Raw genomic sequence first — 12,115 nt, forward strand, 5'->3', positions numbered from 1 at the left:
AAAACGATATTTTGGATATCTATATTCTGTCCTGTTGATATTTTGTCCAATCGATATTTACAAATCGATATTATGTCCAATCGATATTTTGGACTCGATATTATGTCTGTGCACCATAAACTAAAATTCAACTCAAATTAGTAGCTCTAGGTTGATTAGCAAAGAGAAATGGCTCGCATGTTTGTGCCCAGGTGGGTGTCAGAAACAGGATTGAAATTAAGAGCCAAAACATTCACTCAATGATATAAAGGTTCATTAATATGTTTAAGAAAGATAAGCAAATAAAGTAAGAATGGGTGACATTTGTTTAGAACTACAGGATTGCAAATAGCAAAATGTATTTAATGGCGATGCACACTGCATAAGTACGCCATGTATGTATAGATGTATGTACGTGCTATGTGTAGAGAACAAAGATAGCCGAAAAGCAGCAAAGTGTTAGACAGGGTCAAAGGCAAAGACACAGTCAATGAGTGATTGGAACAGTAGCTGGATTATGAAAGTGGAGGTGGACCAGTATATTAAATTGGAGTAGAGTTTTTTAGCACCTTCTCCGCGGGGCTAATTCCCCCGCGGCGCTGGGGGGACGGGGAGCGCGTGCAGCGCCACGGTGCTTGTGACGAGCTCGGCTCGTCACGCTGCACGGTGGCGCTGTGCTGATGACGAGCTGAGCTCGTCTTGACCCGCCCGTTTTTCAGAACGGCCAGCACAGCGGGGAAATTAGACCCGTGTGTGAGCGCCGCAAGTGTCATGACGAGCTCAGCTCGTCATCAGCACACAGCCACCGTGATTCATGACGAGCTGAGCTCGTCATGAGCACGGAAGGAGTTAAAGAGGCGTATTTTCAGTTCTTTCCTAAACTGCAGCAAAGTGGCGAAGGTCCTGACCGATACGGGGATGTCGGTCAAGATCCTGGGTGCATAATATTATTAATTGTGAAATATGTGTGAATGAACTTAAAAACCTCAGTCTCGAGAGATGGTGATACAAACCTAGACTTCTCTTGTGCTTGTCCAGCCTACAGTTAAGCCCTTAGCAAGGATGAAGATGACAAGGTAATAAGGAAATGTACTCCAGCTTCTAGGGGGTCCATTAGGATAACGGGCGGAAACATTCCGCCCGCCACCCTAACGGAGATTGGGACCGCCCGCCTAAAGGGCGGGGGTCCCGACATTGGCATTAGGATGCGCCCGCCACTGTGGCGGGCGCATTCCTCAAAGTAACATTGTGGCGGGCGGTGCTCACTGCACCGCCCGCCACAATGTGAAAAACAAATGCACGCATTTGCATACTCGAAGCGGCAGGCACCGCGCGGTGCCTGCCGCTGCGATTATGCAAATGCAGGGGGGTACCACAGGTACCCCCCCGTGTGCCACCCCCCTTTGCCCGTCACTCTGGGGGCCCATAGGGGCCCCCCAGAGTGAAGACCGCATGCCTTTCCGTGGCGGCATTGCCGCCACGGAAAGGCATTGAGAAATGCCTATTCTAATATGGATGGCGGTGTCTGATAGACACCGCCACCATGTTATCCCTTTTCCGCCCCGGCCGCTATGCAACCGGGGCGGAAAACAGGCGGGCGGTCTTTCCGACCGCTGCGCTCCCCTCCGCCATCGTAATATGGCGGGGGGGAATGCAGGGAAGGATGGCGGGCGGATTGCCTCCGCCAGGGTGGCGGTGGCCACCGCTACCCTGGCGGAGGAAATCCGCCCGCCATCCTAATGGGCCCCTAGATATCAACTACGTATAGAACACTGTGCAATAGTGTCAACCACATGTCAGGAGAACATAATGACAAGTGGAGGATGTAGACATGTTTATGTTATGTTATTAGCTGTTGTCTTACATCCATATTGGTACTTTAATGCAGGAATAGTGAAGAAAGATTTCATTTATGATGATAATGATGACCTCAAGGCTGAACGTTCCATGGATTTTATTTCAAAGATCCTTTTCGTTCACAGCGAAAACAACATGAACCAACCCATTATCCAATTTTGGATATATAAATCCTGGTACAAGAGACTTGTAAAATGATCATCACGAAGGAAAATGACAACAAATATTAATTAATAAACTTTGACCCAAGGAGATCCCACAAACACTTTGTCAACAGAATGAAGGGAAGTTGATTAACAAAGAATTACACCCACCAGCTGTTCATCACCTACACCATGTGTATGTTATTTTGCCCCCTCTCTTGACTATCTGTATGCCTTTAACTAAATGATGTAAAGCACTCTGCTACCCTAGTGGGTCTGGTTGAGGCTATATACAACTCCAAAAAATAAACAACTAAATAAAAATGAAATACTCTCCAGACATCAGAGTATTCTTTCTGTCTATACACTGTGTCAGTGGACAGAGTGAGGTAAATTGTTTACAGATGGATCAAAACTACGTCTACGTCACAGAATCCATACTGAAGAGAAGTTGTGCCAGTGCTTACTGGGTGGCATATAAATTCACTCAGTCCGGAACAGTCTCCCCACATCAAAAAAATCATACTGGCAATAAACGGTATCAGTCTATAGGGGTAAAGGCTTTGGCGATAGATCACAACTCTGTATACATCACAGGATCCATATTAGGAAACCCATAGACGTGCTCCATGTGTGGGACTTTGCTTTTTCTGCCGCACAATTCTTTAGAATGGAGTGGAGAAGTGTGGCTCACTGGTTAGAGGAGGCAGACCTGGAAGCAGAGGTCAGCCTGGGACCAGGGTTCAATTCCCGGCTCGGCGGGGTCTTGAGTCCTAAAATGTCCATGGACTCGACAATTCTTGCTCCGGTGCCTACTCGATTCACGGGTTCACACTCTGTGACTCTGGGCAATAGCTTGCTTAATCTCCAAAACGGCCCCTTGCGGCGGGATGCCTGGCTTTTACCTTGCGGATACCCTGCTGGGGTTATCTCACAGGGGAATACCAGGACGGGTTCCCTAAGCAAGCGCTTAGAAACCGCTCGGTGATTTGCGTTATATAAATTCCTGTACATTTACATTTACATTTAGAGACATCAGAGAATCTACACTGTGGAAAAACCACAAGAGTGCTTCCTGTTTGGGAGACATTTCACTCAAAGCTCAATTACTCACAAACCTCAAAGGATCCATGCTAGGAGAAAACCAGAACTGTCCTCAACCACATAACCACAATATTCACATCTCTACAATATCAGTATCCATACTGGACCACAGAATGTTAGGAAAGCTTCAGTCACTCATGACAGTGGTCTGTGCTCCGGAGGATGCGCATTTGCGTGAAACCATATCAATGTACAGTTCAAGGAAATATTCCTTGAAGGTCAGAACAATTACAAGATTAAAGAATGCATATTGTGGAAAAATGTACCAGTGCATGGAATTTATAAGTAATTCTTATAGTTGCAACTTCATTTCTTACGATGCAGCGATGTTCTGTTTATTCACCCCATTTCAAATCCCATTTCTGTTCAATCGTATCCACTCTATGGATGGAGATTTCCCCGCATCCCGCTATTAATTGCCTAGAACTTGTGCATTTAACATCTTCCTATCTCTTAGTTAGCTGTATACCTTCAACTATGTAAAGCACTCTTTTACCCTATTGCGTCTTGTCAGCGCTATATAGAACTGCAAATAATAAATAAATAATGGAAGTGTCACAAGAAGCTGGCATCTGGGGCTTTCAGTTTGTAATTTTGTGACAAAATTGATGATGGAAACCATGGCCGACTTAACTCAAAAACAGCAGAAATACTATTGGATGCCAGGAATGCTATTTAGAGAGGTTGCTTCGGTACTGTTATCATTAAGAGTTAGGACAGAGAAAACACAAAGGTGATAGAGGGTCCAAGGGATTTTATAGATTTGCCACGGATTAAATCCCAAAATCCATATGGTCAAAAACGAACAGATAATCCGGGGTCTAATATATCAGTTGCTACACATTTCTGTCATCAAGAGTAAACCACAAGAAAATATATAAGATTATAGGTAAGATTATAGAGTAAAGAGACCCTTGCAAATCGTTGGATTCCCATCACTCACCAACGTGATCATTATAATCATTTGGATTATCTGTTTTTTTTTGTTATCATTAAGAGTTACACAATGCTTATAAAACTTGATTCCCAGAAGTTGCACAGGAAAAGGATACATGCTTGTGTAGGTACAAGCACAGTTTCTGAAGAGGAGAGGCTTGGAATCCTATTGTGTTGTGTGGACATTTACGCAAAACTTTAGAATGTAGGGCCTGTTGTTTCATTTTTCTGGTTGCAAAAACTGGTTGCAAATGAGACACTGAAGATGGGGAATATGGTAGCAGGTGGATGCACACACCACAAGTGCACCTTAAGGAGCAAAAGGGGAGACCCATTCAAAATGAAAGGTTAAGCCACTTCATTGAGGACCAGCAACAAGACCCTTTCCAGAACAATTGACCAGATATCATGACCCGGAAAGACATGGAAGAGCTAATGAGAGGATCATATGGGGCAGTGATCCCTGTAATAGATGAAATGCAGAGAAGAAAAAACTGTTTGTGGCTTTCCCACTGCACAGTTGTGTTCTAGTTTTATCTAACTAAATCTGACATTGACCAATCAGCTACATTAATGGCCAGGACAAGGCTTAACCCTGAGGTAAGAGGACACAACCTAACTAACATGTGGGAGAGAAAGTTTAGATGGAACTTGCTGAATTGAAATGTCCTACACAAGTGGCAACAAGATAGGTGGCAGTGTCAAAAAGCTTCCTTTGTCAGACTAGATTGAACTGGAACACTGAAATAATGCAGATGCCTTAAATGTTTCAAACTACTGGTGTTATTACCTGAATGGAGCACCACGAATTACAAACCTGTGTAACCACACGGGTCAGAGGTCTTCAAGAACAGGGACATCACTGCTGCCCTGAAACATCAAAGCTACTGAAGATGACAAACCTCGAATGTTCTTAATCAACATGCACAATCACACACCAGCTCAAATCTCTGCTGAAATTTTCTGAAGAGGATGAATTTGAACTTGGACCTTTAGCGTCAATGGTGGGTCATGTAATCTGGGATTTTAAATCCTGCTTTCATTTTGGTAACTTTAAGAGCCCAACGGATATAGATTAGCCTGATTATTTGTGAATCAATAGAAGGTATACAAAAACTGAGTACATTTTTATTAGTGAAAATGTTTGGATTTGTAGTCTATGATGGTGGGAGAGACTACATGAGGTCATGGCCTTGGCATGTTTTATGCATGACCAAGATTCAAATCGGAGTTGATAGCTATAAAAGAAAGTAGTCATTAAGGGCCATATGTATCAAGCAAAATTGCGATCGCAAACGCCGAAATTCACAGAATTTCGGCGTTTGCGATCGCAATTTCGCTAAATGGTATGTATGAAGGCAAATCTGCGTGCAAAATAAGGAATCGCAATATTTGCGATTCCTTATTTTGAGATTGCATTAAAGGAATCACAATTTTTGCGATTCCTTATATGCAATGTAAGAAGCATCAAAAAAGTGCAATTTGGCCTTAAGGAATCGCAAATTACCACCAACTTCAAGTTGGTGGTAATTTGCTATTTCTTTGAAAAATGCACTTTTTTTGAATTTTTCAAAGTGCAATGTGAAGCACATACATGCCCTTAGGGCATGTATGTGCGCCACATGTGCACCCATGCTTATTTCAGGGGTGCAACAGGGTGTCCTTTTGACACCCTTGCACCCTTGAAATTGCATTCTCAATTTGCGATTCTCTAATTGCTAATCACAAATTGAGAATGTCTTCCCATTCATTCCAATGGGCCTCTAGGCCCATAGGAATGAATGGGGAGGTATTCCTTAATTGCGAATCACAATTTGAGATTCGCAATTAATGAATATGTAGGATTCGCAAAATTTATTGCAAATCCTACATACATAGCATTTTGCGATTCTCAAACAGCAATTCGCAAAAAATCGCTATCTGAAAATCGCAAAAGAGAATTTTTATACATATGGTCCTAAGTTCTAAGGGTGCGGACTAACACTTACACTGTTTCCAGGAGAAGCTGGCCTTTCGGCGGTGGAAGCGGCAGCTCTTGATGCGGCGTGTGACGTCCTTCTGCATATACACTGCATTCTTCATGATAATGGGCTTCTTGGCATCGAGCTCAGCATTCCGGATGCATTCTTCAAAGAACTCTGTGGAAAGCACAGTACATGTCGGTGGAGAACAAGAAACAAACCTATCTTTGTGTTCTATTTCATCCCCATCAGAAGAAGCTTTAAGACTGCTTCTTGTCTCTGGTGTCCATATCTTTCAAATTGTTGACTTGTCCAGAGTGCAACCGAAAGGGACAGACCTCCATCCTGTGTCATACCTCCCTGCCACTGGGTGGCCTCGCCCCAAAACCCTATACCACCGGGTTAAAAAAAGGCAACAGGTGCAAATAGCGGCTGACCAGAATTTTGTTACCCGGCAGAGTGGGGGCGAAGTCAACAACGTGTCATGGCCGCCTGATTTCCCTATCGAAGAGTCTTCAGCAGAGGATCAATGTTGAACTCTTTTAAATCTTCTGTCTTTCCGGATCTTTTCTTTAGAGTCTCTTTTCTTCACCAATGTTTAAGACCACATTTTAAACAATTTAAAATACTAGGAGTGGTGTATTTCTGCGATGTTTACTGGCTTTAATTTGATCTCCAGACCTGAAGCCTACACTCTGCAGTAGGCTCTCAGGATCATGGGGTGTTAGGCAGGGGCTGGAGTCTGTAACCAGTAGATGAGAAAGGTTTCCCTGCTAAGTTGTTATTCATCAATAAAGCTATTTATCCACAACACACAGAGACCTCAATGCTTGCTAAAGGTCTGACGGGCTTTAACAACGCAGTTTGCTATCTAAAATAATGTCTAACCTCTCAATGACAACCCTAAAGTTTTCCAGACCCCCTACACACAGACACTCACCATGTCATCATTTGTAGTTGGGTATACCACAGTGAGCTACTGTGTCTAATGTACCTAGTCTCATTCATTCATTCATCTACGAAGTGAGTGACATACTCTTCAAGTGGGTGACATCCGCTTTCATCTTCTCCTCCTTCTCCCGGTTGCGGTCCTTGGAGTTCAGGCCTTGCTCCAATCTCCGCAGCGCCTCTTCGGCCTCCCTCAGGCGCCGCTCGAGGTCCATGCGGGCCTTCATCTCCGCCTTAGGCAAAGAAAGAAACAACTTTATGCATCTGTATAGGGCATTCCACACTTCCATAACTAATGTCATCATTACAACATGAGAATGCTCAGTGAGTTAAGAGGTTGCAAATGTATGTGAGTGTGTGTGCCCTGCAATTCACAAATTTGAATTCTGGCAGAGCAAACATGTCCTTTATCATTTCCAAGCTGATACATTACGCACACAATTGTGGAAGTCCCCTGGCTCTGGGATCTGTTCCCTGGTCCGCCGTGTCTCAAAGTGTCCGGTACAGGGACCTGCAGGCCCCAGGAAACATGGCCTGCTTTCACTGTAAGTACAACTGAGGTCTGACTCTGCTATTAAAAAGCAGTTGGAACGGGTCATGCTATCACTAAATGCACTATTGTGTGTCTTGAGGTTAGACTCATGCCATGCTATCACTGTAAGACCTGTTGTGTGTATTGTGGAAACTCTGCTATTAGAAAACACTAGGAGCATGATATGCCTTCACTGTAAGCACTATGGAGTGTCTGAGATCAGACTGCTAAGAGAAAGCACTACGACCATGGTCCATGACATGCTATAACTGTAAGCACTATTGTGTATCCTGAGCTCAGACTCTGCTGTGAGAAAGCACTAGGGCATGGCATGCTACAATATTAGGCACTATTGTGTGTCCCTGTCATATGGTCGTTTGGGTCATTGTCGACATTGCTAAGTTAGCATGAGCTCTGCCGCCATGATGCTGCTTTTGCGCACGTTACTACATGACTTTATTTTGCAATATTCTGTTTGTGCCTTTCACATGACAACCGTCTACTTTCTGCGCTCTCTGCCTGATCCTGGAGTTTAGTCCGAACACGGAGAGCAAGGTCGATAAACAATGCCCCTTGTTATTCTGTTCTGGTCAGTCTCTAGCACTTAAGCATGCTACACAGCTGCAGCTGCTGGAAACTCGTGCTTTGATATTATGGGGATGCGTGTTGGTTTAACACACACTTGGAGAGTGACTTTTCAAGGGGGAAAAGCTATGCTGTTCCTATGATGTAAATCTACCATCTAGGCACTAAGGTATGGGGTCTGCTGACAAGGCCCAGAGATCTTCCTTTATATAATAAAACTTCTTCTTTCCGAGGGTGGTTAGTCCTTATAGGCCTTTATTTCTTGTCTGTATACAATGACATCCCCCTTCATAGTCCATGGACTTGATACATTGCGAACTGTTTTAGGTTTATGCGTTTTGCTGCTGGTAGTGGCTTGTATACTGCATTATAGAGCACTATAGTTAAAATAAACATTTTGTACTATAACAATGACTCTGTCAAATCATATTGTGGACAAGTACAAGTGAGTGAGCGAAAGGGTACGTTTTGCTACCGCGATTCCTGAGAGAGTCGGGAGGGTTGTGTTCCTGGGTTGTCTAATCATTCGTAGCTCCGTGATTATGTAGGAGAATGAATGAGATACTATAGCTAGTCGGTTTTGGTTATTTAGAGTACTGAGGCGGTAGGAAGGCTTAGCCCCTACACACCGAGGTCCTGTTTTCCTGAGCATAGTTCTGTGTATGTGCAGAATCCCCGCAACATGGTGCCGCCAACTTTTGGTCTGGTATTTATCTGCGAGACTCCTGAGTATTTGTGCTTGTCCACAATCTCTTCACTTTTGTTTCTGTAGACGGTTGGGACAGAGTGTCCTCCAATAGTGAAATAATATAGGTTTTTCAAGCTTGAATTTTAAAAGGTCTTTCGGTCTCTATGTTTACCTGTTATTGTGCTGACACCCATAGGTTGTTATTCTCTTCTATTGATTATGGCGGTAGCCATATTGGCTCCTAACAGCGCTCCAGTTACCGCTTATTTGGCTCAGCATGGAGTCCCAAATGCTGGTGCTGCTCTTATTTTTGTTGTAGAGGTCGATGCAGGTCACCGCTTCGAGGTATTTTATTCTTGGCTCACCTTTCGAGCAGTGGGTGGAACTGATAATTACTTTCACAAATATACTGCCATCACGGTTCCGTGGGATTATTAATCCTATCAAACTCTTGAAGTTCCGTTAACAGCTTGGCAACACACCATATGGTTTAATGCCACCCTTCCACACCTGTAACAGCGGTCCGTTCAGGCTCCTTGTCAATTGATGGGGCCACATGGCCCATTTTGGCTGGGTATACCCCACATCCAAATTATCGTAATGTTCCAGTCGCAGGGCTACGTGTATAACATACTTCATTAATACATGTATTATGCAGTTCATGTCGTGCAACATACAGATGGGACCTCCTGGAGTTGCTGCACAACCAACGGGACCCAGTGGTGTTGTTATCAGCCCTGTCATGATTAATTCAGTGAAGGGCAAGCGTCCGCAAAATAAGGACAAAATTTCTTATTGGCTTGCTGAAAAGTTTGGGCAACTCGATGCTGTTTTTCCTAATACCACACCTGTGAAGAAACACAGGATTCTGACCATGAGTTTACCTAAAGGACTTGTCCCAGAGTTAGCTGATTGTAACTCTTGGGGTAGAGTGTTTGCCGCAGTATATTCAATGTGTTTTGGCACTCCCTCCATGACGTTCTCCCTTCTGTGATGAAACGTGTTCAGAAAGGATGAACATGGGGCTGAGGAGGCCCTGGAGTTGGAGATGAGACTGTTGGAAGTATTCGATATTGCTTGTGATATGATCCTTGCTAATGTAAAAGGAGATGCAGTAAGCTTGCAAGTGGCGCAACGCTTGGAGGCTGTTACTGGCGCAGACAAACAGTGCGAATTGCATAAGATTATCGCTAAGGCTTATAACATCTAAGGGTCTGGGAATTAAGGCTTTTACTCAAACTAAAACACAACCTCAACAAAAAGCCAAAACTGATAAGGATGGGCGACCGTTATTTCCTAAAAATAACTGGACGAATAAAAAACAGGGGCAGCAACAAAAGAAGTAAGGTTCATGTGCTGGTTCACCGACACCTGATTCTTCAGAGCGCACTTATGTAATTAAGTCTCCTGATAGATTTCAAGTCCCTTATCAGCGCTCTCCTCGTTCTTTACATGACACATCAGACTCTTGAGTCGGTGGTGTGGACCACCAGGATCACGGCAAAGGTGCGACCACTCAACAGGGATGGGATCAACCTCGCCAGGTTGACATGAAGGCCAAACAAAAGGGACTGCCTCCTTTTGAACCCTTGTATCCCCATAAGATGAAAGTTGCTGCTTTAACAGCGAAATATGCCTCAGACGGTGAGGACACTACTCCTAGACTAGAAATTGGCAGTGACTCTGCTCGACAGCACAGCGGAGGTTACCATAGTGTGGGAGGTACTGCGTCCCTGTCTGGAGGCGAGAGCAACTGATACATTTATTACAGTAGAAGCAGTAGATACTCGAGGTGCTCTCCCGGATAGGCTCTACGAAATAGTCCTCCAAATTGAAGGTGATATACAGCATACAATTACAGCGGTTTTCTGGGAAAATCTCACTTCTTCATATGACATTTTGTTGACGGAGGCAGATTGGCTGCTTCTAGAGGGGAAGACGTGATACTTTTGAGCTTTTCACCATACGTCTCTGAGGAGGCTAAACAGGCATGTGCATCCGAGTGGGCGTTGGCACTTGTCACGGCAGTGTACCGTACTCAGGTGGGCAGGGATAGAGATTCACCAGCACACGAGATTCCATTATGGTCCATGCCGCAGCCACAACCTCAATATCCAATCAGACGGGAGGCTAAAGCTCCTGTTTGTAACACTCTGACTCAATTGGAACATCAGGGTGTAATTGAATCCTGTGTATCACCTATGAATAATCCTCTTTTTCTGGTATCAAAACCAGGCGGTTTATATCGCATTGTGTTGGATTATCGAAATTTGAATAGTCATCGTTGTATGTTTGCAGTCCAGAACACCGACAGCTCTGCGTTTGTGAACAGTATAATCCGTAAAAAATACAAAGCAACACTGGATATATCCAATGGTTTCTACAGTCACAACTTGGCTCCTGAGAGCCATGATGTGACAGTATTTACCGCCGACAAAACTCATAAAACAGTTTACACGTTTGCCTATGGGGTAGAAGAACAGCCCCGGGGCCTTCGCTGCACCTGTTGCGTCTTTGTTACACAGTATTGACCTGGATGCGTTCTCGTATGTAGATGATATTTATCTGATGGACGATGAACTGGTACCTCATTTAGTCCGAGTCAATAGGATTATTTTGTCGTTTGCTGACTATGGTTACAATTTTAATTTTGCTAAGTCACACATCGCTTGTTTGATGGTGCTCCTTTTGGGCTATGAGCTCAATAATGAAGGTAGGGGGTTAGCCACACACTTTCTGGAGAAATTTGCACAATTTCAACCTCCTTCTACACTGAAGAAGCTTCAATCTTTGCTGAGATTTTTTTAATTCGGGAGGACATACATTCCCGATTATGCCAGCATATCAAACCATTCTATGCGTTGAAACAACCTACGTTTACTTCTGCCTGCTGGCTTCCGGAACATACCTCTATTCTACGTTCTTCACAGTCTGATCTGCTAGACACTAACTTCTTGTTTATGTGTGATAATTCTACGAACCTGGTCATACATATTGTACCGGGGACGTGGGTTTCACATATTTAACGTTTAACGAAGGTGACACAGTACCTATTGTATGCAAATCACATTTGTACACATCAGTGTAAATGCGCATTTCGAATGTTGAAAAGATTTTGACTGTGGTCCAAATGCCGATACTGAAAGAACGCTCTCTGGCGCAGGGAAACTGCTTTCTTATGGTTTTGCATATCCCTGCTTTAGAAGCAGTGACTAAGGCAAATGTACCGAACTCGAAAGCTTTACATCCCCGTTGGATACAATTAGCTACTTCTTTGACATTGGCTGATGTCACGTTTATCTTTGATCCTGCTCTTCAGACACAGGAGTTTTTACAGTATGCCCATGTTCATCCTTCTCCATTGTGGTTGCTTCCTTTGGAT

At 43.9% G+C, this 12,115-nt stretch overlaps 1 protein-coding gene across 1 annotated transcript in view; it reads right to left on the reverse strand.

Annotated features, from left to right (window-relative positions):
* The window catches only part of PLEKHD1 (pleckstrin homology and coiled-coil domain containing D1), a 245,475-nt gene that overhangs the window by 13,979 nt on the left and 219,381 nt on the right, over nt 1-12,115 (reverse strand). The window contains exons 11-12 of the mRNA XM_086936571.1: nt 7,017-7,161; nt 6,008-6,157 (exon numbers count right to left, since the gene is read on the reverse strand). Coding sequence (XP_086792697.1) covers nt 6,008-6,157; nt 7,017-7,161 — 295 coding nt within the window. The remainder of the gene's footprint in view (nt 1-6,007; nt 6,158-7,016; nt 7,162-12,115) is intronic.

This window comes from Lissotriton vulgaris, chromosome 9 (genome assembly GCF_964263255.1).
Source record: "Lissotriton vulgaris chromosome 9, aLisVul1.2, whole genome shotgun sequence".
NCBI classification, from domain to species: Eukaryota; Metazoa; Chordata; class Amphibia; order Caudata; family Salamandridae; genus Lissotriton; species Lissotriton vulgaris.